Source organism: Ambystoma mexicanum, chromosome 3p, assembly GCF_040938575.1.
Source record: "Ambystoma mexicanum isolate Mex_15411 chromosome 3p, UKY_AmexF1_1, whole genome shotgun sequence".
NCBI classification, from domain to species: Eukaryota; Metazoa; Chordata; class Amphibia; order Caudata; family Ambystomatidae; genus Ambystoma; species Ambystoma mexicanum.
Window position 1 is genome coordinate 206,987,247 of NC_090925.1, and position 25,681 is coordinate 207,012,927.

A 25,681-nucleotide genomic window follows, 5' to 3' on the forward strand; every position below is an offset into this window, starting at 1 on the left:
CGACAAGGCACCCTCAATGATGTTGGGAATACCTTCTAACGCTATTAGGGTATATTTTCTAAGTTCAACTTTAACACAGTGACGCTATTGGGGCACACTCACTGATGTTGGGAATACCGTCTAGATTCAACATTAGCACAGTGATGGTATTAGGGCACGCTTTCTAAGTTCAGCTTTAACACAGTGACGCCATTAGGGCGTACTTTCTAGATTCAACATTAACACAGTGACGCTATTGGGGGCGTGGCTTGGGCGCCATGTGAGAGGACGTGGAGGAGTAGGGGCTCCTGCACATCCGTATGCTGATCCGATGATAGAGTGCACTTTTACACATTTGCGGCGGACAAAAAGGCAGGCGCATGACTATGAACTCGTGAGGCCTGTTGTGGTAGTGGCAGACCCCACTGAAATTGGTTGGTTCGGGCGGCCTGGAGTTTCGTGGGGTGGCGGACGATCGGACCAGCGGAATCCAAGATGGCGGAATGCGACTAATAAAGGGACTCGAGGACCGGTTCCGAGAGAAACTAGCGACGTGATCACTAGTATGCCGATATGACACCGCCGCATTCCCTGTGCCGCGAAATTGCCCCTCCGGAAAGCGACATTGCAAGGTACCGAGCAGAAATGCTCACTGGGTCCCTATTATGCTTCTGGATGCGCCCCGCCTGAGACCCTGCGACGCTGTCGGATGCCCGCGGGACGCGTACGCACTGAGTCTGCCAAGAAAGTATCAGTATTGTGCCCGGGATACCCAAACACACAAGTTGCTGCAACAGTGTTGCGACCTCAGGTGAATTTTGTTGCCGAGTCCCGAGGAACGGCTCTGAAGGGGACCAGTGAAGTGCCCGTGTGACTGCTGCTGCTGCAGAGCCACTTCCCCAGAACGGGGAGATGCCCATGCTGAGCCCATAATATTCGAGTGCGCGCGTTGCCTGTGCCCCTGCAGGGGATGACAGGGAGCCGCAGGCAACGCTGGAAACACCACGGCCCCGACCCGACAGTGAGTGTTGATTCGGCGGCTGTAACGCCTTAAATGGATGTGCTGCCGCATTGGCGTCCCTGGAGGAGGACGAATCCTGCCACGCAGCATATGTGACAGACTGGGCTACCCAAGTAAATGCCACGAGGCAGACGAGACAGACAAGCCAATGTGGAAGGCACATGTATTGACACACTGAACCCCGGATGCCATTGAGAGAGGAGGAGGATCTCTGCATCCTTAAATGAGGTTCACTCCGTTCTGGCACCTACGATCAAGTAGCCTACCGCACCTGTAGCACTACAGGAGGTGACCCATGAAGTGATTCGGAACCTCATAACAAGAGGTTCGGTGAAAAGGACGCTAAATGACCAGAGTGCCCCGAAAGTTAATGCAACATTACAAACTTGGGGCAGCACAGAACAGATGCTGAGACCATAAGTAATTATCTTAGAGTGATGTCAAAATGGTGCACAGCCATGTACAACGAGATCGGGCATAGTGATAATCATCAGCGCCCTGGTGGCTGCAGACATTACACTGGGACGTGCATTACTGAACATGCCAAGATAACTGAGACTGGTTGTTAATGCAGCAGATCAGCTGTTGATTGGAAGAACTAACAGAACTGGCACTTGGAAACACTGTGAAGCCACTACAGTGCAGAAGAGCGCATGGCTCAGGAGAGCTGCTCGACACAAAGCACAGACATCTGAACTGGGATTCCCGACCTGTGAAACAGTAGCACTGAGGGAGCACAGGTACGCGGGAGGACACCCCATTCTAGGTGTGGGGCGAGTGACAAGGGCATACCTGAACACGGTTGAAACGACCCCGGACGCGCCAAGGGTGGCCTGGTGCCTCTCAAACTTTTGCTCAAGGGGGCATGCTGCTGCCACACGCCCGAATAGCAGTGTAAGATGTCTAACAAGACTGTTAGACCCAAAAGCAAACAGCCCACACTGGAGGCCTACGCCAAGACGCCCACAGGAGCAGAAGGAGGTAGAAGCAAGGACTCTACCGCAGTGTAGGCAGCAATTGCAGATCTGAAGATTGCTTGGGAGACCAAACTGGGCCTGGCAATGGACAAATTGAAAGTGGGTCTGGATCTCAAAATCGGAGCGGTCCGGGAGGAGGTCAATCTATTGAGACAAGACGTGCGTACGCTCGCAGATGGCACCGAAAATCTTCCGGAAAGGGGGGGGGGGGACGATAGAAAGGGGGGTGTCGGCAAAAATCACGGGCGTACCCGGACTACACTTTGCACGTTCAGCATAGCAGGATGAACTTCGGGGCGGTGAAAAGGAGGCTGAGAGAGGCTGGTCACCGATATATCCGGCCAAATTGAAAGTGTTCTACAAGAGCAAAACTCTGTTCTTCGAGACGCCGGAAGAGGCTATGGATTGGCTGGACGCGCAGGGTCGCCCCCAAGAACCGGACGTCCGGACGGGAGCCGCTGAGGATAAGTAGCGCGCAGCGGGGTCATCTCTGGTGATCTGATACAGGACATTGGGACTAGAATATAGAATTGAATAAATCTTGCGGGGGTGTGTTGCAGCAAACACAGGCTGGCGAGACACTTGAATATAGGGTTAAATTAAGTTGTGGGGTATATGTTGCAGCGAATACGCACTGGTAGGATTCGTTGAACACAATTATCCTATTCGGGTGGGCGGGAGCTCCTGGGAGGCAGTCCTCAAACCCCAAGTGCATTTAGGTAGGTCACTGTTAGATTGGTGACGCCCTGCGAGGTCCTTATCCTCGGTTCCGAGATAGGACCAGGCACGGGTGAGCGTGAGATCCTGGGATGGAGCTGGGCATTTGTTGGGGTTGGGTAGGGTGGGTGGAGGGGACGGGTTGTGTGCAGTGGGGTAGAGGTTGTTGAGGGTGGGAGGGTTCAGAGTCAGACAACGGGTCATCTGGGAAGACATCGGAGAGGGGGGTGGTGGGTGAGTACATCGAGTAGATGGCATCGGGTAATCTCAGAGTAGTGACCTGGAATGTGCGGGGTCTGAATAGTTATCTAAAACGCAACAGAGTGATGATGTATTTAAAAAGGATGCGCATTGACATAGCCTTGCTACAAGAGACCCACCTCACTAAGGAGAAGTTGGAGGTGGTCAGTACGAAATGGAAGAGTAGTGTAATAGGTGCCACATATTCGGCATATGCAAGAGGGGTGATCACCTGGGTGGCACCGCACGTGCCGTTTCAGTTGCTTAGCTCGACAAGAGATCCAGAGGGTAGAATGGTGGTGGTGAAGGGGATCCTGGAAAACAGGCAGGTGAACATAATAAATCTATATGCCCCTAACCATGATACAGCGGCTTATTTTAGGTCCCTATATAGTAAAATTACCCCCATGGTGGGTGGCGCGATGGTGTGGGGAGTGGACTTCAATTGCACCGTAGACCCCAGGATTGATAGGTCAGACGATAAAACTAGGAAGCCTGCGCCAGCGGCGAAATCACTGAGGACACTATTGATGGACCTTGATTTGGAGGATGTGTGGAGAAGGCTACACCCTACAGAAAGGCAGTATTCGCACTACTCAGCGCCACATGACCTGCATACAAGATTGGATTACGTGTTCGTGGCGGCTGAGATAGCAGGGGAAATGGTGGGGGCCGAATACAAAGCCAGGGTGTTGTCCGACCATTCGCCTTTGATCGTAGAGTGGCAACACCAACCCCCCCGCCCCCCGAGCGCGTATCCCGACATGGAGGCTCAGAACTGAGGCTCTACAGGATGCAGAATTTCGAGAAGACCTGAGGGTGGCCATCGAGGAATACTTTGAAATTAATACGGGCAGTGTACACTCTGTGGGTACAGTATGGGAGGCCTTCTAGGTGGTGGTGTGGGGGGTAGCTATATCAAAATCTAGAGGGCTCCAAGGGGGGATTGAACGGGAACTGCTGGAAACAGAAAGAGCTGGAGGGCCTTACCCGCAGCGATGAGACCGCCCGAGAAAACAGCGCCAAGATAAAAGTCTTACAGTTAGCTTGTAGCGAACTCTGGGACAGAGTATGTAGGTTAAATTATAAGAAATACACGGCGAGGTTGTATGCAGGGGGGGGATAAGCCTGGTAGACTACTGGCGTGGTTATACAAAAATGAGACCCCCCGTCCGGTGATCAGAGAGATCAGAGATGCAGAAGGCCGAATTCACAACACCCAGGAAGGGGTAAATGGGGAGTTCCTCAAGTATTATAGACGATTATATGAAGACAAGGGAGAGGACATGAGCCAGGAAATAGTGGAAACAATAGAGGATGTGGGATTGCCCACCTTGGATGACCTAGAACGCGCTGAATTAGACGCCCCCATCATCGCGGACGAATTGGAGGCAGTGATCCAGCACCTCCCTACATGTAAAGCACCCGGGTCAGATGGGTTACCCAGCGAATTTTACAAAACATACAAGCAGGAATTAATCCAGCCGCTGCTGGCCATGTTTAATGAAGCCTATGAGCGGGGGGTACTACCGGTGTCCCTCCGCGAGGCAGTAATCATTCCGCTCCTGAAACCAGGTAAGCCGAACATGGACTGTGGGTCTTACAGGCCCTTGTCCATGCTTAATCAGGATAGTAAAATACTCACGGCAGTGCTGGCCAACAGGCTAAAGAGGGTCATCGGCAAGTTGATACACCCAGACCAAACGGGTTATGTCCCCGGTAGAAATATCACAGATAACCATAGGAGGCTGCACCATATCATTGACCAAACCAAGGATGACCTGAGCGAGATGGCTATCGGGTCGTTGGACGCGGTCAAAGCCTTTGATTCAGTGCGGTGGCCGTGGTTGAAAGAGACCCTGAAAGGATACGGAATGGGATCAGGATACACTAGATGGGTCCAATTGTTATACAGCTCCCCAATTCATGAGTCAAAACTGTACCTACAATCTCAGACAAATGGCAACTCAGCAGAGGGACCAGGCAGGGTTGCCCCTGGTCACCCATGTTATACATCCTGGCATTAGAGCCGCTAGCAATATGCCTGCGGCAACAATATGGGGAGTTGGGTATTCGCATGACAGGGGGCACACACCTGATATCACTTTATGCAGATGATATGCTTCTTTACTTGCGCTACCCGGAAGAAAATCTGCAGTATGTACTGGAGGTGATGGACTGTTATGCCACCCTCTCGGGCATATCGGTGAACCCCGGGAAGTCTAGCTTGTTCCCCTTGGGTAAATAAAGAAGCACCCCATCGGCGAAGTTACCCGTTCTACAAATACCCTGGCAGACCACTACATTCAAATATCTGGGTGTGAATATTTACCATAAACTAGAGATGGAGCACAAACATAATACAGAGAAAGCGATTGAAGGCATTAGGAATAGTATGGTGTTTTGGGCTAGGTTACCCCTGGCCATGATGGGAAGAGCGGCTCTGCTCAAAATGGTCGTTCTGCCTAGACATTTGCACTTTTTTGTGAATGTCCCATATCTGATCCCCAGATGCTTCTTTGTGAAACTCCATGGCATGTGCAGGGGCTTCATATGGGGCAACTCCAGGAATAGGGTTGCCCTGTGGAAACTACAAAACACTTATGATAAGGGGGGCATAAACCTGCCAAACTATGAACTGTATTACTTGGCGGGGCAGCTGATGTATGTGGCCAGGTGGTTGACTGGAGGACTCGGCAGAGGCCAGGCTTCTGCGGGGCGACTCTGCCCCATACTTTTTAAAAGAGACAGTGTGGATGCACAAAACTAAGATGGTGGGAAGGGGGAGGCTATTGGAGTTGGGCTGGGAAGTCTGGCGCAGAGTGTGGAAAATGGTGGGCGACCCGGGCCCGCCCTCTCAGCAGGTCCCGCTGGTGGTTCTATGTGGGGATGGCCCCCAATTGTTCGAAGCGGTTCACAAATACTGGGAACCGGTGGGTCTAGCCACCCTTGGAGATATATGGCAGGACGGGGAGGTATTGAAGTTTCAGAGGTTGCAGGAGGAGACGGGGGTGCATGGTGGCCAATACATTACATATATTAGACTCTTGAAATGGGTAAGGAGGAGGTGGCCTGGGTCGGCATTGGAGGCAGAACCCAACACCACCCTGGAAATGATGTATGATGTCTCAGAGGGTGGACATGAAATATCTAGGATATATGAGCTCTTAAGAGCGAAGACAGAGAGGGAGTTACTCCAGCTGAGGCATGATTGGGAGGAGGAGATGGGAGCATCCATGACGGATGGTCAATGGGAGAGAGCCCAAAGGTATCATAAAAAGGTGTCCCGGAACGCAAGACTCCAGCAGATTCAGCTGTATGTCACCCACAGAGCCCATCCGACCCCTGGGGGAATAGCCAGGTTTGGTGGTTCAGCCATACAGAAATGCCCCCGGTACGGGGTAGAGGCAGGGTTGCTGCACATGTTCTGGGCTTGCCCAGAGGTGCGAAAGTTTTGGGAAGAAATAAAGATGAAAATGGCTGATGGGGGTGTGGTGCTAGATGTGGGGTATGCTGGGGCATGCATGCTTGGGCATTTCCCCAGCCCACGCAATTTAAGGCATATCAGCAAAATGAAGGACCTAGCATATATCCTGGCCAAGCGCAGGATTGCAATGTGTTGGATGGCGGTCCATAACCCTAGAGTCGAGATATGGTGGGCGGGCCTCGTGAGATGGGCAGAAGCGGAAACTGTGGTCTGGTTTGAGGCTGTCACCAGGGGGGGAGAAGAGGTGGTAGGTCCCCTGATAGCCTGGAGGCAACTGGTGACCTCGATGGCTACCCCTCACCAGGTCAGTCACGAAACTGAGGACTCAGATGAGTCAACAAACACTGAGTTTCCCGAAAATACTCATGCAGATGACACTGCTGAAACGACTCGAGTTTGTGGGGAGGGAGGGAAGGGGACAGGAAACGAATAACGTGTCTATTTGATATTGATTATGTATGTCCTAAAAGTTGTAATGTTTGGAGTGTTCTTTTTAAAATAATAAAAATTGTTTTAAAAAAAAAAAAACAACACAGTGACGCTATTAGGCACGCTTTCTAGGTTCAGCTTTAACACAGTGATGCTATTGGGCGCACTCACTGATGTTGGGAATACCGTCTAGATTCAACATTAGCACAGTGATGGTATTAGGGCACGCTTTTTAAGTTCAGCTTTAACACAGTGACGCTATTAGGGCGTACTTTCTAGATTCAACATTAGCACAGTGATGGTATTAGGGGCACGCTTTCTAACTTCAGCTTTAACACAGTGACGCTATTGGGCATACTCGATGTTGGGAATACCTTCAAGATTCAATATTATCACAGTGACGCTATTAGGGCACACTTTCTAAGTTCAACTTTAACAGTGACGCTATTAGGGCACATACTATTTATCACAATTATGTCTAAATGTGGTACATGCCATCTTTCGGAATTCCTTCTAAATGTGGTGCGTGCTGTTTTCCACAGTTCCAAATTAAGAGTGGGACATGCTATCATTGACAATGCACCAACGTGAGGGGTATGCTACCAGTCATAATTCTATCTAGGAGAGGCCTATGCTAACATTCGCAATTCCGTCCAAGTGTGGCACATGCCAACATTGTTACACCCGTCTCAATGTGAGGCTGGCTAATTTTCACTATTGTCTCTGGAAGTGCCACTAGTTAGTCGTGCAAGTATGTTAGAATGTTACGCAGGGCAACATTTACAGTCCAGCGTTGAATTAGGTTGGTGCTCGGATCTCTCTAGGTGTGCATGGTGTAATTCTTTGGCAGTTTACGTTATGAGAAGATAAGGTAGAGTGGCAGGGGCTTTCTGGAGTAGAGTAATTGCTCTACACCCCACCCATGCCACACACAGTTTTGTTGTTGTCTGTCCGCTGCTGGCTTCACTGGCTTCCCCTGCTGACACCTGCAGAAACGTATTGGGGCCGTCTCAGTTGGAGCCGCCCTTTGCCTTGGGGCCCTTAGCCGCCGGAGCTGCCAGGCAGAGGGCTGCCTGGGGGGGGGGGGGGAGAGGGTTAGTTAAGACCAATCACAAAGCGGGAAGGACTGGGAGGCGGCCGGGAGGGAGGAGGAGGAGGAAGGTAGGGGAAAAGAGCCTGCACGCGGGCCGATGGGTCCATGGAGACACGGCCCAAACATGAAACTGGCCCAAAAGGGTCGGGGGCACCTCAGCTCACCTGGGAACACCACGCTCGCAATGGATTGGTCGGGAGGCGGGAAGGGACAATGGGGAAGAGGGAGCCAGGTCAAGCGGGAACTAGGGCTCGGGGCCAACAATAGTGGGCAAAAACAAATACAAATTAGGTGCTTTCAGGCGCTCTCACTCACCGGGCTCCTGGGATGTTAAATGGAGCCAGTGAGCACTCGCGAGTCGTTAGACTCAACGGGCACAATGAATGGACCAATGGGAGGGTGGGCTCAGGAATCAGGTGCGGGGAGAGAAGGGACGCAAGGGTCTGCTCCTGGGCGCAATCTCACAACAAAATGGGCAAAAAAAATACAAATTAGGCACTTTCAGGCGCTCTCACTCACCGGGCTCCTGGGATGTTAAAATCTTCCATGCACTCTAACCGTTCTTGCACAATGTCCGTCCCACGCACTCCACCCGTCCCATGCACTCCACCCGTCCCACGCACTTGATTCATCCATTTCATTTGTTCCGTTCATTCCATGCACTCTGTCATTCCATGTCATCTATCCGTTCCATGCACTCTATCTATTCCTTGCACTCCATCCGTATCATGTACTCCTCCTTTCCATCCTCCTGTCCATTTCATTTATTTCATCCACTTCACTGCTTTCATCCAGTTTATTCCTTTCATCCACTTCACTCATTCTATTCAGTTTATCCGTTTTAATTTACATTAGCGGTTATTAGTTTTCGATTTCTCGCTCGGATCATGCTGCTGGGTTGTTGTTTATGATAAAGCAGCTTTGGCCTAAGGTCATTGATTACCGTTATCGAGTTTGAGTTAAAAGTCGATTTTAGGGGGAGAGACACGTTTTCAGTAATTTGCAGAAAGACATGAGGTCGTCAGTGAGTCGGATGTGGGGTGGAAGTGCTTTGCACAGAGTGGGGGCCAGGGCTGAGAATGATGATCCACCTAACCTGACTGAGTTGGTTTTTGGTATGACTAGGAGGCCGGCAGAGCTTGATTTTAGAGTGCGTGGAGGATGGTAGGGTTTTAGTTTGTCTTGAAGAAATTGAGGTCCAGTTTTATGCATTGCTCGGTGAGATATGCATAAGGTTTTGAAGGTCACCCAGCAATCTAACAGATTACTGTGCGTCTGAAGATCTGTCGCACAGAGTCCCCCCGAAAGATCACCAGTAAGTCCATGAGCAAAGTTTACGACTTTCTGCAAATACCAAGAGACTTCCAGCCACCCACAAAGCATGGTTCAGATTCCTCCTACGTCAGAGAGGAGTCTACGAAAGATCAAGTCCACCATTGTGTCAGAAACCAGTTGCCTTCACTTCGCCTTTATGAGCTGGAGACACTTTAGGGGTTGTGCCGCTATTCCCGGAAAGAAGGCACATGGGAGCATTTGGGGTCTGTGTTAGGTAATCACAATCTCATGAACTTGAGATTGGAAGTATCGATCATGACCCAGAGCTTTATACTTTATGAAATGCAACAGCGAATTTGTTAAACAGAACACTCCTGAGTTGTAACTATGAAAAGTAAATAAAGGAAGGTGGTTTTCAGGAAAAAAGGATGCATTTTACTTTAAACTGCACCGCCAAGGATATACATATAAATACAGATGAAACAAGTTGAAGAAATACATTTTTGACTTAACCCAACAGAGATAATTTTTCCATGATTTCGGCTGATTGTAGTCATATAAACAGTACAAAATGAGTTTTCTGCTCCACAAAACCAGATTCTCCACAAAACCAGATTCTAAGTGTGTGTTTCCTTATACTGGCTTAGGGGAACCTTCTATATAGTAATGGATGGCCCAAAGACTAATGTACAGAAACGTCTATATGATCTTAGCACAAAGATCACGAAGTCTGCTTCCTCCACATTCCTTGACACACCTGCGTCAGCTGCATGATCTGAGGACTAATCTACAACTCCCTTATAGCTGTACCACAGCAGCCCATCACATGTTTCACTGTACTGCTGTGGGCTCCAAGAGCTACAAGTGAGAAGCGATTGACCTCCTGCAGTGTACGCTTCAGAGGGGTCACTTTCATATATGTTCCTTGTGCCACATAACCCCCATTCTGCTGTGCACTTTCCATTCTCTTATCCCCGACTCCCATCTACTGTTCTCCTCACTATGGCCCAGAAAGCATATTGGTTACAAGTTCTGCAGTATTGCAAAGATCGGTCTACCCACAGAACATTGCTGGGTATTGGATTCTCAAACGGGTAAAATAAAGTGGTGCTCACATGAGGAACATCGCTGCCGGGTCTTCAGGCTCTGCATCCCTCATCAGGCGAAACATGGTGGCTCCTGCTGGAATGCTTGTCTTGCTATGGTGATGGAAGAGGGGGTAGGGTTAGAGGAGAAAAAAAAGGGAGGTTTACATCACAGACCATGTTCATAGATGCATAAAAATCACAATTACAAATCGCCACGTAGGAAGAAAATGTCCAAAAAGCAACCATGACATCTGAACACAGGGCTCTATGTAATGTTGATCACATAGATGCAGATGCTGTCCTATGGACATACCCTAGTTTATTGTGTTCTAGTCCCCATGGGGGTTAGGGGATAAAACCCGCCTGCCCATCCCCACATACATCCTCAGCTGAAGTTTTTTCTATGCCTGCTGTGCAAAAGACTATTCCTCCACATGGTAAGAGTCCGGCTGCATCAGACTCATTTCAGCACCAAAAATGGCAACTTGCATTTTTGTTGAAAAGCCCCACCAGTTTTAGCATTACTGTGCATGATTGGTAAAAATCTTTTTCCCAGGCCCACAGCACCAGCATCTTGGGCTGCCCGGGGTGGGGCAGGGGCTCCAGATAACATTCTGAGGTGGCTGCTCGCTACATTTAAAATTTGGGAGTAAAAGATTTTTTCAGAGATTAAACATGCAATTCTCATTGTTAACTAGGATATTTTTAAGCAATAAAATTAATTTTGAATGTTTTGCAACAAACATGCCTTCTCTGCGCCGAGTAAATACCATTAATAAAATGAGGGCTAGTTCCATTAAAGGCCTTCTTCAAATCATAACACAATAGTAGAGCCCTAGGCATAAAATAAGCAGTGTCGTATAGCAATTTGCAAGGCAATTCTGTAGGTTTGCCAAACCAAATGGACACTTGTGTAGCAATGTTAGCTATTTAAATTGCCCTCTTCAATGCAAGCACAGCTCGCCCTGCATTCCTCGCTTGCCCTCAGTGCTCTCTTCACTTAGAGTGCTAATGGAGAGAAAATGCAGTAGTAATCATCTCCTGCACTCCTAAGTGCCAAAGGCATGTGTGGGAGTGCTAATGGAGAGATTATTTTTTTACTTTTTCTAATAATTGCAAACCAGAAGTAATCAGGATGATACTTTTATTAAGCATTCAATAGCCCGTCTAGCAAAGACCAGTATATGTGAACTTAAAATTAAAAAAAAATGTTTTAAAGACAGACATGCAATTCCATTCCAAAAATGTAAGTTGTTACATAATGCATAATTACAGTATTGATACTGTAAAACACTGCATCATCAACATGCTTTAGCTTTACAGTGAAGTTTAGGTATCTACATTTCATAGGGTCAACTACATTTCATTTTGTTGGGGAAGATGGATCATATTGACAAGTAAACACTTTTAAAAATGTACATGATAACATGATCAAATGATGTTGATGGCAAACCTAGTTCTGTAACCTGCAGGTTGCATACATCTTGCAACTGGTGCTCAACCCATACTCCTTGACATTCTATATCAACACCTTGTTGCTTTATACCAGGTACACCGAAAGTGAGATGACAACTACAATATTACACCTAGTTAGCCCATTTTTCTGCCTGCTATGCAATCCACTCTGCTTAGTCTTTCTTTCTTCTTACATAATGAATACACAAAGCGAACTTGATGCTTACACAAAGTAGTGATAGTTCCATCCAGTCTGTAAATCTACAGATCTACTGCAATACGAAACACCAGAGCTCGCTTTGCTTTATGATTGTATTATATATTACCACCTGCTGGAGACTGCTGGCCAAACTGTTTTCAGAGCCTTTTTATCATGTCCATTTATTGGAGTCCATTCATGTAGCTAACCTTTTACATTTTACAGACACTCATCTATGGCTCGTAAAGTCTTTTCGCTCACTCGCAAAGTCGAGTAGATTTTATGAAGGGCGAGTAGCATTTACTAGAGATGTTAGAAACTTTTATTTAACATTCACTTTGTTTGCAGTAAATGTCAAATACAAGTTTCACTGTGCATGGCTGGCCTCTGGGTGGCAGCAGTGTACCAAACCATGCAAAACAAAGGGGTTCTGGGAGTCTCTCTACCAGCACAAACACAGCCCATTGACCTGTTCTTGGGTGGATGGCCGGTGGGAGTGTCTCAACCAAGTCTTTAGCTCACTGTCCCTTTCACAGGGAAGAAATAGCCCTGCATATCAGTCTTTGTCCTGCCCAGGGGCATTCCAGCACCGAAATGCTAGACAATTCTCCTCTGAACAAGAGTACCAACAGCAACCCCATACATGTGTTTCAGCCTTGTTGGGCAACATCAGTGAGTTGGAGCTGTGCCTCTGAGAACAGTGAGCAAGGGGTTTTGTAGTGACATGCACCATTTTACAGGAATAAAATTTTACATCCTCCGCTGCTATGGGTCGAGTGCATTTCTCTTAGGTTGAATAGGTAAACTAAGTTACCCGACCTGCAGGTCTAGCTGAGGTTTAAAGAATGTGCAAGGCCGGACTCCTCACTAATGTGTTATTTCAGCAGTTAGCACAACTGCTGTATTGTTGCTCATTTCATGTCATGGGCACAAATAACTTCTGTTGACATTAACATTATTAGAACACCATTGCTAATGAAATGGGTCCGTTGGCTAACCTAAAGAATTTTCTTTAGCAAACTCTGCTAATCAATTTTTGAAAACTAATGTATGCCTTGGAGCCCCTATGTTCGGCATGTCTTGCTGGCACCATTGGTCTGAACACAACAGTGCAGGGGACAAGAGCCAGCCATCTGCCTATAGGTTACTCCTGTGTTTTGAGAGCATTTGCCACATTTTAGGAAGTAAAACAAAATAGGTACACTACAAACAGATGGCTGTCTGCAGCCCATTAGTCCTTTCTAATGAAAATAAGCAAGCCCCTTAATGGCTGCTAAACTAAATAGTGCCCCCGACACCCAAACAGATGTTGGGAGCCAATGAATGCTTTAGTGTTGCGTGACATGACAAAGCAAGTACTCACATCGCCCCAGAGGTGGGGAGGCTTTTCATGACAAAGAAAGCTTTTCACGCAGGACCCTCATGGCAGTGTTGAGAGCTAGCCGGAGATAGTGGGAACCCCAGACTCCCCGCTCTGTAGCCGAGAGAGCCCTCAGAAAGGATACCACTATTATTAATTAATGGAGATGATGACAACAAGACAGACTGGGCCAATACGAGAAGAGGAAAGACATGCAGAGTATACTTGGGAACTAGGTCTGTTGAAAGAGGTCAGAACCAATCCACCGCAGGCCCACTTCCAAACTAAACATAATCAGCGTTTGCAAAAACTATTAGCCCACTCACATTGGCACGGAGATTTTATGAAGGGCAGTGCCATTTGCATTGTACTCGGCCTTGCTGGCGAGTATGGTGATGTTTAAAACGTATTTGGCATTTACGTAAATGGTAAAAGTTTCACTGTGCATGGCTGGCCTTTGATAGCAGCATTGCACCAAATATGAAGTGTGCTTATGGTGACACCCACCCGTTAACAGAACGTACAGGTAAATATTTTGTTACCCATCACTATGGGGCAAGTGCATTTCTCTTGGACAGACAGGTAAATAAGGAAGTCATCCTACAGGTCTAGTGGGATTTGTTTTAAATGTGCATTGTATTGTATACAAAATAAGGAAGTCACCCTACAGGTCTAGTGGGATTTGTTTTTAAATGTGCAAGGTCTGCATATGCTCATAACCCATGAGCTAGACAGTGGCAGCTTTGCAAGTTGAGCAGAAGGGTTGCACTTACTACTATAGCCCAGCACTCCTTAACTACAACTAGTCTAGATAATGGCAGAGTATAATTTAAAAAAGGATGGCAACAGGACCGTTTACCAATGCAGAGCCGTGTATTAGTGCGAACATTATAGTCTGAACCCAAGATCGATGCTGGACCATTTGAAGCATCAGAGCCACACAAGGAGTGTACAGGTGTAACACGTTGTCTAGAGTCCCAGGTCAATCAGGAGAGAGAGCTTCACGGGAAAGAATCAGGAGAAAACATTGTGGGAGGGACAGGATTATCCAGACAATGTACAAAAGGCTGAAGAAACCATACCAGAGTGGTACTTGAAGAGAACTGACAGAAAGAGTATAAATATTCTCTAAAATAATATTTAGGGAATAAACCAACAGTGATCCCAATCAAAGGTAAACGGGTACAGCCTGAAGGTATGCATACATTTTATTTTTCCCATTTTTTATTCCCAAAGCGCAGTGCAAGCTGACCAACCTCAAGCCCCAGAGTTGAGAGAGCAGACAAAGCAGAGCGAGATGAACAGCTGACAGTTCCTTAAGGGCTGAGAAAGCTGAATGAACCAAGCGAGTAGCGGTCAAGGCAAGCTATACACGTTTGGACGTCCAAGAAAGCTGTGAAAACCGGGGAACCTGGAGGTATGTCAAACCGATGAGAAGCCTGTGAGAACCAAGGAAGCAAAGGTGGCCAAAGATAGCTCCAAGGGAATTGAGGAACCAAGGAGACCTGAGAGGTACAAAAGAAAATACTGAAGAAGCCTGAGAGTATTGGTGAGCCGGGAACCTGGACAAGGAGTACCAGAGTCCAGTGAGCCCACCCTAATAATATCTGGCACCAACTGAAGAAGTTCCATGGAGGTAGATAAACAAAGAGTGAGCTGGGCATTATATACCAAGACTGTTTGGGTGAATGACAATAAGCACGCCTATATCCCTGTGAATGAGAAGGACAGACAACTGGAGGAAGAGCAGTATCTCTAAAACCTTGATAAACAATAGTTTATCCCTTCCTTATACCGTTTACTTAGAACAATGTTCTGCAACCTTTGGCTCTCCAAATGTTTTGGACTACAACTCCAATCAGCCAGAGCAAGCATATTCAATGGTTGGGAAGCATGGGAGTCAGTCCAAAAAATCTGAAGGATGAAGATCCCTTGTGACGAAATGATTACTGCTCTCCAGGAGTACAGGGATGAGTAGTGGCTAAACCGCCTATTCAGACCCATACTACTACTAAACCAGCAGTGATCCCATTCAAAGGTAAATGGGTGCAGCCTGAAGGTATGCATACATTTCATTTTTCCCATTTTTGTTCGGTTTAAAAAAAAATTATGTTATAGTCTGGTGTCGCAGGTGTTGTCAAACAGGACACCTAGTGTTAGTGATGTCTGTGTGTCAGAGTGTGGAAAGTGTGGTGTGGTGTGGTGTGAGGTGTGATGGAGCGTTGGGGTTCTAGGGATGACAGTTGGAGAGAAGGAGCTGGCTGGAAGGGTGTGAACGACCAGTGTTTGCCGTCAATGGGATTCATGGATGTACCTTACCTGTCTGTATTTAACCTGTGTGTCTGGAAGACCAGAGGACAACAAAGCGTACTACAACAAACCATAGTGGATCCTATGTCCTCAGTCTACTGAACGTATATGATGTCACTGGCGATGATGTCACTGGTGATGAGTTGGTCTTGGGCGGCTGGGACAGGGACTGCTGTGGGGGGGGGGGGGCAGACAAAAAGGGGACAGCCACGGCCCCCAAAAGGATCCATCCACATCCATTTAACGGGGCGCCATCCCTGACAGAACCAACGGCCGAGGGTGCCATTTGCTGGAATCCCTGGGGCTTGTCGGTCTGGTGGCAACCGTGGTCGTTGCCTGGGTTAGGGCAGCAGCAGGAAGTGATAGTCAGAGGAGCAGCAACACTTGGGCTGTGCCAGGAACTGGGCACTCCGTCGAGGCCGTAAGCTGGAGAGGGAGTGTTGGGTTCAACCAAGGTTTTGGATCGAGGCAAGCTGTGGGTGGCTGACAAAGGGTGTCTCCACTTTTTGGAGCATGGGAAGTGGCGCTCCAGCACCTAGATTTGATTGATTTGTTTAAATTGACTGTATCTGGGGTGAGGTTAACCCCGAATTGTTAATGTCTTTTTTTAGAAACTCGCCCTGAGGAAGGCTTTGTCCGAAATGCATCAGCAAGCGCTTCTACCACAATAAATACAATAAAGAAAAATTGCAAAACAACAATGCATAAGTGATTTAATAGCAAGCATATAACAGGGGTCCTCACATGGATGATTGACCACCAAAGAAGTACTATATACCTAAAATCAAATCTAAAACTATAATACAAGTGAAGTAGTGTTTACTACATAAACAGGCGTCTCCAAAGCCCAGTGGAAGTGCCACAGAGCTGTTTTCTCTTGCTCCAGTACCTATGGACATGAGATGGAGAGGAGATCGGTTCAATCCGAATCTTGAAGGCAGAATGGTGATGTTGAGCAGGGATGGCGCAATGAAGGGACCACATATCGTGGAACGTTGGGTTGTGTCTGTTTGCGATACAGCAGTGATGGGTAGGGAAGCCCAGGACGGTTCAAAGGACTGTGTCGAAGCCACCATGAAGGATAACAGCTGAGAGTTTGATTTGGCTGAGAAAAGGCAGCAGAGGACAACAGTGACAAGTTTTGACTGCCAACCAGAGCTGCAAATGCAACCAGGGTTCCATGGGTGCGGGGTATGTATACAAGGCAGTTTCATCTGCTCACGTTGTGATCAACTTTTCAGCAATTTACGGGAGCTGGATCCCGATCTGTGGGCCTCATTTGTGAACATAAAAGGCTGAGCATTAGGGAGGAACAATAGCTAAATGAATTACGCTGAGTGCGGCTGGTCTTTATTTCTTGTGTTGTTCTATGTTGAGGCCTCTATAGTGGGTCAGGTCATTTAGGTTTCAGAGGCCAGTTTTATTATTGCGTTTGTGTAGTGGCCTCGCCACCTTTTAGGTTATATGGGGATATGGTCATCTTAGAGCGAGGCGTGGACTTTCTTTTCTGAACTTGTGGGTGCGGGTAGGTTCGCACAGGGGATTTGGGAATGTATTGTGTATTGCATTTTTATTTTGGTCTTATGGTGTGGGGTGGTCGCAAGCATTTGGTGCATCTCGGACACGTGGGTGTGGAACGGCAGGAAGTAAGGTTAACAGACATTGGGAGGTCACTACCATCACAACATTTTAAAGAAGTCTTGTGTCAATGAGGACTTTGTTGACAATGTTCAACTGTATTTGTTGTTGTGTTCTTTTGTGCAAGTATGGAAAATGCCAGGCAGGATGCCTCCAGTGGTGTGGGCATTGCATTGAGTTGTTGAGTGCGTGGCTAGCTCTAGCAAGGTCAAAAAGTAGATATGTCATAGGTGGAGTGGCAACTTAAGGTTGCAAGGATCTTTGGTATTTTTGGCACAAGGAAGTGCCATCGGTATCATCGTTTGCTGATGGGTGCATTTAAGATTTGGGATGCAACAATGATATGCTATATGATATTTTATTTACATCGCGCTCGTACACAAGTGTTTGAGTGCGCCAAGCAAAGGGAGGGGAACAAGGGAGAACAAAAAATAAAAATAACGATCTTACTAGGCCCGGTGACATTAAGAACATGCAAGTGCATGGAGAAGGGAAAAGGGGAAGTCCGTGGAAGTGGGAGAAGTGGAAAGTGCAGAACAGAGGACAGAAAATGATAAGTTGAATAAATGAATAAATACAGGCAATGAAAAAGTGGTAGTGCTGCCAGCAAGTGCAAGATTAGTCACATAGGGTATATCTGATAAGTGCAGAGGAAGAGTGGGGGACTGTATGGGTACAGATACAGAACCCAGTGCAATGGGAGGCCCGGAGGCAGTGCAGGAGGGAGGCAGGGTGAGCAGGTAACTGGGCCCGAAGGACAGAGGGTGTCCAGGTGCACAGTGTCAAGAGAGAAAAAACAGGTCAGCAGGGGTGAAGAAAATGAGTTGAGTGTCATCAGCATAGCACTGGCAAAAAATGGAAATGCAGTAGGCGAGAACTGCCAGGTATTGGTTGAAAAGCCAGGGCGAGAGCTTAGACCCCTGGGGAACACCACAGGTAGAGAGGGAGATCGATGAAAGGAAGGACCCAAGTTGTACCTGGGAGGGTCGATCAGAAAGGAAAGAGGTCAGCCAGGCCAGAGCCTTATCAATGATACCCAGGTTGTCACGGAGACGGTTGAGCAGGGTGGTGTGGTTGACCGTGTCGAAGACAGGAGAGATCAAGTAGAATAAGGACAGAGGTAATGTCGAGTCAAGGTTGGAGAGCAGATCTTCACGGATGTTCAGGAGAGCAGTTCCCATGCTTCTGGCAGCTCTGAAGCCAGATTGGTGGTCATGGAGAGAGCCAACAGCATTGGAATGAAGGTTTAGCTGAGAGATGGCCAGCTTTTCCAGGAGTTTACCCTTGTTGGTTATCATGCCATGTTCTTTCTAGAGAGGGGCGCCTGCTACCTTTTTTTGTAAGGACTTGGGGTTGGTCACCCTAGGGGACCCCAGAAATGGACATTCCTCCTTTGTGAAAATTAGAGCAAGCAAAAAGTGATGGCTGCAGACTCTCAAGGTGGGAAGAAAAACACAGAACAGGTTATCATGCCATTTTCTTTTTAGAGAGGGGCACCAGCTACCTTTTTTCTAAGGAACTTGGGGTGCGTCACCCGAAGTTACCTGGGGGAACTCAGACGTGGAGCCCTTGCTCAGTGTGCTCAGAGAGGCACAGATCCACCTCACTGAACAAGGCGAAACACGTGTCTGGGGTTCCTGTTGGTAGTCTTGTTCAAAGGAGGTTTGCCTGGCATTCGAAGTCCCTGGTCTAAAAGGATGACTTTAGAGACCATCCTGGGGTCATCTGATGATCATCGAACTACACTAGAAGTTATTCCCACATCATCAGACGTCATCAGGCTGTTAAAAGTCATCAGCAAATATCTCAGAATGGTGGATGATGATTTGGGGATGAGCTTAGGATGACTTAATGAATATGCTAACATTATCCCCATTTTAGAAAACTTTGTTCCTGATGCTTTTAGGATGACCTACTGATCACTTCAAGAGATTGCACGTTTATCCCTGATGATTTGGGGTTGATTCTGGGATGACCTGCTGATTACTTCAAGAGCATTGCCATGAAACATGTTTGTTCTTGATGATTTGGCGATGACTTGCTGATTACTTCAGAACATCAGAGTTTGTAGGATGATATGCGGACCAATACAGATAGTCATTCTGCTTTTGCTTAGTTGCACTTATGCTGAATGATCCCCCACTGTGTCAAGTGTAAAGCTTGAGACTTTGTTGGGCCAAAGTAGAAGCCAGAGGCCTAAACATAGCATGCACCCGCGAGAATCCTTTGCCATCCCAGTCAAAAGCAGGCACCCATCACCCTCACAATCCCCAATGTAGCATGGATAAAGCCTGAGACTACGTTGGGCCAAAGTGGAAGAAAGAGGCCTAAACATAGCATGCACCCCCTGGGGGAGAATCCTTTGCCATCCCAGTCAAAAGCAGGAACCCAGCACCCTCACAATCAATAAATTTCCATGCTGGCTTGTTAGGTAAGAATTGGGGTCGTCCCAATGTGTGAGACTACACAACACTTATCTGCTTGGTATTAGGTAAGCCCACCTTTTGGTATAGGTCTGAACTACACAGGTTGGCAGTGTGACTGAGCAGCCAGGCCTATGTCAAGACGGATAACTGAGTTGTAGAGCTGTACAAATGAAATCTGTAAATACAAGTAGCCAAGTAACACTTACACAAGGTTTCAGTTATAAATAGTTATTTAATTAACATCATTTTTTAAATAAGCATTCTTTAGAAAGGCAATTCATGTAACAATGTAAATATACTTTTAAATTACTTTTCAGAATCAGAGCAAGTTAGTGGATAATCTTTGGGTATGCTTCATACACAATTGCTACACCATGCGGTGACTTCAATCACAAGGACAGGAATGGCATTTATATATCACACTTGCAGATTCTGAGGTTGCAGAAAGGTTTAAGGAAGGAAAAAGGTTAAACAGGTTCTCAGTATATGCGAGGACAAATAAATCTTCCAATGAAATCTAGACAAGCCTTTCCCAGCAGTAACAGTCTAAAACAAGTTACCACCTATGAGGGACAAACCATATCAGTCAGTGGGCTAGAAGAGTCTGCAGGGACCCAGGACAGCCAAAGTCAATTTGAAACAGTCTATGGAGCTGAGGCACTTCTTAGAATCAAATGTCCTGCACAAAGTTAGAGAGTTTGTTAGAAAATCACTTGTAGGGTCGCAAGCTGTGAAAACAGTTGGAATCAACTCTAAAAGTAAGCCACTGCAATTCCCAACTGAGAAAAGCAAGGCTACAAGACAGTGAGATAAGTACCCCAAGTCTAAACAGTACCTCTGGTTTGAAGAAGAGTGGTCAAGCTGGCTTCTGTCCTGCTACAGCGTTGCAGACCCCGTATTCCTGAGCCTTGGTCGCGAGGACAAGAGGGAGGACATCTGTAGGGCTCCTGCGGTGGTACTTCGGAGGTCGTTGGTGGCTACGGGCTCTTTTCGGTTCAGCGGCACTTTGCAGGTTTCAGCGCTTAGTAAACTGCACTGTTGGGGATCTCTGGTACCGGTTGGGACTCCTTCGGTCTGGTGAGGGGACTCTAGCTCTGGTCGTCCTGTTTCTGGAGGGTCCTTAGGAGACTTCTGGAGCTTCTAGCCAGATTTCAGACGTTTCACTCAACTGCGGATTACTCGACCCCTGGCACTTAGTTCTTGCAGCAATGAAGAAGTACAGCCAGACAGGGAAGATGGTCCAGTGGAGTTTGTCTCTAGGTTAGTTGGTCCCACTAACCCAAGGGGAGAAGTCCATTCCGGAGCTTCTCCGTCTCAAAAGGGAGTTTCAGCACAGCAGCAGGGCTTCACCGGGCAATTCAAAGGTCCAGGAGGATGCAGCAAGCTTCGTTCACGGTTTCTCCGTCAGGTGTTTCTCCCAGTGGTCGACTCTGCCTCTAGTCCCAAAACCCTCGACTTTTAAGCAGGTTTCTCCCATTCATGCACAGCCTAGGCTGTCAATCACACATCAGGGTCGCTGTCCTGAAACGACAGCCAGCCATTCAGGACTGGTTGCATTTAGGCATTCCTAGAGACACAGGACAGGGGAGTTTCGGGACCCTCCCTCATATCCTGTCCTTCCAGACACACTGGAGCTAGAGGCGGCACTTAGGGCTGAAGTGCACCAACGGCAAGACAAAACAAAGGGCTTCAATCTGTTTGATGCACAGAGTAAAACCCAAGAAAGACCTCACAAACAGAAAATGGGAAAAAAAGAAGACAGGGGCCGTTTTGATAAAATGGTCACCCCTGGGTGCTATACTGCAGTTGAGGGTTCAGCCTGCGGTAGAAAAACAATGGTAGAAAAATAAAACCACTGCCACTAGTCATTTAAAAGTAGGGAGGGCAACATACAAATGTTACATGAGAATGTAGGATAAGGGGTTACTAGGTAACCCCCCAGCACTCCACATAAGATGGTGTGTGCTGGACCCACAAAGAGAAAAGGTAAGTAAAGTCATTTTCACTTTACTATTATTGGGAACAGTAGTTCACACAAGAAAAGGTATTTTAAACCTTATGAGAAATCTAAAGGATTTCTCAGCGACAATGCACTGAAGTTGATGTGTGTCACCATACAAAAAGTAGATGCATATGGAGTTTGTCAGACTCCAAAAACAGTGAAAACACATAATCCAAAGGTCAAAACACATGATGCAGTGGGAAAAGGGACTCACTTCAGGGTTAAAATTAAAAAGTCCTACAGTCCAGCAAAAGAGCTGGGGGTCTCCAAGGTTGAGGGGAATTAGCACAGAAATTAGAATTCTCCCTACCATGACTGCACCAATATATGCCAGTATTCACATGCACTCCTTCACACAATATTCATGTTTGCTTTGCGCAAAATCCAATAATCAACAACCATAACGAAAAGTACCTCAGGATAAAAAAAAAGGATCCAAAAAAGAAAGAAGCAATAAACAAACGGAACCACAAAATCCCATCAACTACCCACAACCTACCAAATACAAGCAACAACAAACCACAAACAGCAAAGACTAAACCAAAAAGACCATGAAAAACACCAATCGAAAGAGGACGCCCACTAAGGAACACAACCCACGCATCATGCCTCGCCACAAGAAAGACAAAGAAGCCAGAAAATACAATAGAAATAATAAGAAATCCCAAACCACTCGTGAAGGCACGGACCAGCATGATCCCACAACCCCAAAAAACTCGACAAACATCTGAGATGGCCCAAGGAGACATACAGATAACAGAGCAAAGACAGACTACAATGCTCGCTACCTGTCCACATACGACAACGTGGTAAACAAAAACAGCACAGCAACAATGAACCGACAGCCAACAAACTTCACGAATACAGACCCAACCATGACACCAAACGGATGACAACTAATAAACCGTCCCAACCCGGTCTCCACCATGGACAATACCCCAACCAGAACAAGGAACAAATTGGAAACCATCACACTCACTCTACACCCCCTATATATCACAAAGACTGGAACAACAGAGGGGTAGCAACCTATTTACCACCCGGAAATGAACCAATCCCGCCATGAACCTTTTCGGTCTACTCGACAAAGAGACTGACCAACAAAGAACCACCCCACCCAAAAGACTCAACCGGGAAAAACCCACCTGGAATGGAAACCCAATCAACACCACACTGGTCAGAACAAGCAATACTAACAACAACACAAAAGGGAAATCCAGCAAACTACACTGCAGCCTCCTCAACATAAAATCCATGGCAAAACACTCAACAGAAACCAATGACCTACTAAGCGAAGGAGGCACAGACGTGCTCTTCCTTACAGAAACCTGGCTATCAGACAACTATAAAGCCATTGCGAACGAAGCAATATCTGACAATTATAAATTAATACACGCCAACAGAGAAAACCAAAGAGGAGGTGGAATCGCAATTATACACAAAAAAAAAACACACCCCAGTATCTCGAATCATCACAACCAACGCAGAAGACTATGAATCCCTCCTAATCAAGATAGATCTCAACAACCAATCCAACATAGTATTCCTATTGATCTACAGACCATCTTCTTACAACCCCAACTTTGCAACAAAACTAGCGGACGAGGCCGCCATGCTATCAACCCACCACGACAATCTAGGTGAAAGAGATCCCACCGATACAAACATAGATACAACAGAAGACACACAACAATTGGATCACCAAGGCCATTGACCAATTAGCACCAGCTAAAACATTCAAAGCAACACCACCAAAAAAACTGGCAGCAAAATGGTTCACAGAAGAACTGAAAAAACACCAAAAAAACTACCGCAAAATGGAGCGAACAATACACCAGACAAGACTAAATAAAATACCAAAGACAACTCAAACTGTACAAAGCAAAAAACACTACTACGCCACAAGAATAGGCAAACAATTCATAGAAAGAACGCCATCACCCCTACACAAACACTTTGTGAAAGTCACTTACACCAGAGCAGGGTGTGTGTAGCAGCTGCACAGCAGTTACTGCGCCTGCGAGCCTTAGCATGCGCAGGTATTCTATATGTAGTCACTTACACCAGAGCAGAGTCTGTGTAGAAGCTGCACAGCAGTTACTGCGTCTGCGAGCCTTAGCCTGTGCAGGTATTCTATAGGTAGTCACTTACACCAGAGCAGGGTCTGTGCAGTAGCTGCACAGCCGTTACTGCTTCTGCGAGCATTAACCTGCGCAGGTATTATATATGTAGTCACTTACAGCAGAGCAGGGTGTGTATAGTAGCTGCACAGCATACTGTGTCTGCGAGCATTGGCCTGCGCATGTATTATATATGTACAGGGTCTGTGTAGTAGCTGCACTTCTCAGCAGTTACTGCGTCTGCGAGCCTTAGCCTGCGCAGGTATTATATATGTAGTCACTTATACCAGAGCAGGGACTGTGTAGTAGCTGCACAGCAGTTACTGCGTCTGCGAGCCTTAGCCTGCGCAGGTATTATATATGTAGTCACTTATACCAGAGCATGGTCTCTGTAGCAGCTGCACAGCAGTTACTGCGTCTGCCAGCATTAGCCTGTGCAGGTGTTATTATATATGTAGTCACTTACACCAGAGCAGGGTGTGTATAGTAGCTGCACAGCAGTTACTGCCTCTGCAAGCATTATCCTATGTGGGTATAATTTTATATGTACAGGGTCTGTGTAGTAGCTGCACAGCAGTTACTGCGTCTACGAGCATTAGCCTGCGCTGGTACTATTATATATGCACAGGGTCTGTGTAGTAGCTGCACAGCAGTTACTGCATCTGCGATCATTAGCCGGCTCAGGTATTATTAAATATGTAGTCACTTACACCAGAGCACGGTCTGTGTAGCAGCGGCACAGCAGTTACTGCGTCTGCGAGCATTAGTCTGTGCAGGTATTTATATAGTCTCTTACACCAGAGCAGGGTCTGTGTAGCAGCTGCACAGCAGTTACTGCGTCTGCCAGCATTAGCCTGTGCAAGTATTATTATATATGTAGTCACTTACACCAGAGCAGGGTGTGTCTAGTAGCTGCACAGCAGTTACTGCCGCTGCAAGCATTATCCTGTGCAGGTATAATTTTATATGTAGTCACTTACACCATAGCAGGGTCTGTGTAGCAGCGGCACAGCAGTTACTGCGTCTGCGAGCATTGCAGAGTCTGAACCGTACCGTAAATGAGCTTCGGAGCAGCTACTGTGTCTATGCCAACATCAGGCTGCCCCGTGTAATTTCAAAACCAGATGTTTAGAACATCACGTACGTACAATATTTAATTTCAACAAGCGATAAGTGCAACACAAACAATTACAGCTTCAACGTGCATTCCTAGAGGTTGCAAAACGGCCTCTCAATAATATAACAAAGGGATAAGAACGTCTAAGTTGATGGATGCAAAAAGAAATGCATATAAAATTCACTACAAGAGCTGGATCGCATGCACTAACCTGATGTGCCTGGAATACGGGGCACGAGCGTTTCGTAAAGGGTAGTTTTCTAGTTCCAATTCGAGAAACGGACAATAGCAACACTCCGCCTCCACTTCATCACGTGGGCTACTCTACGTCACGTGGGCTCAAACGTCCACTTCATCACTTGGGTTGCTCTGCATCAAGTGGCTTTGAACGTTCGCTTCATCACGTGGGCTGCTCTGTATCATGTGGGTATTAACGTCTGATCATCACGTGGGTTTTCAACGGCACGTCATCATCATTTTTGCACGAGCTGGAAGGCAAGGCGTTGCGAGAGCGATTCCTCCGTTGCACAGCACATTTTGTATAGTTGATTGTTATTTGGTTTCTGGTAAGCATACCTGCCTAACCTCCGAATTTTTTTCGGAGACTCCGGAATTTCAAGCATTTATCCGGGTCTGCGGCAAAGTTCGTTGAATCTCAGGAATTTTGAGATTCTTTCCGGTCCCGTCATATTCTCCATCTGATTGGCTGCCGGAAGCCAATCAGATGGAGAATATGCCGGGACTGGAA

General features: G+C 47.0%; 1 protein-coding gene across 1 annotated transcript in view; it reads right to left on the bottom strand.

Moving 5' to 3' along the window:
• The window catches only part of MLF2 (myeloid leukemia factor 2), a 118,307-nt gene extending 92,984 nt beyond the window's left edge, over positions 1 to 25,323 (bottom strand). Inside the window, exons 1-2 of the mRNA XM_069650655.1 lie at positions 25,145 to 25,323; positions 10,334 to 10,417 (exon numbers count right to left, since the gene is read on the bottom strand). Of these exons, the coding sequence (XP_069506756.1) occupies positions 10,334 to 10,389 (56 nt within the window). The 5' untranslated portion in view covers positions 10,390 to 10,417; positions 25,145 to 25,323. The remainder of the gene's footprint in view (positions 1 to 10,333; positions 10,418 to 25,144) is intronic.
• Between the last annotated feature and the right edge of the window lie 358 nt (positions 25,324 to 25,681).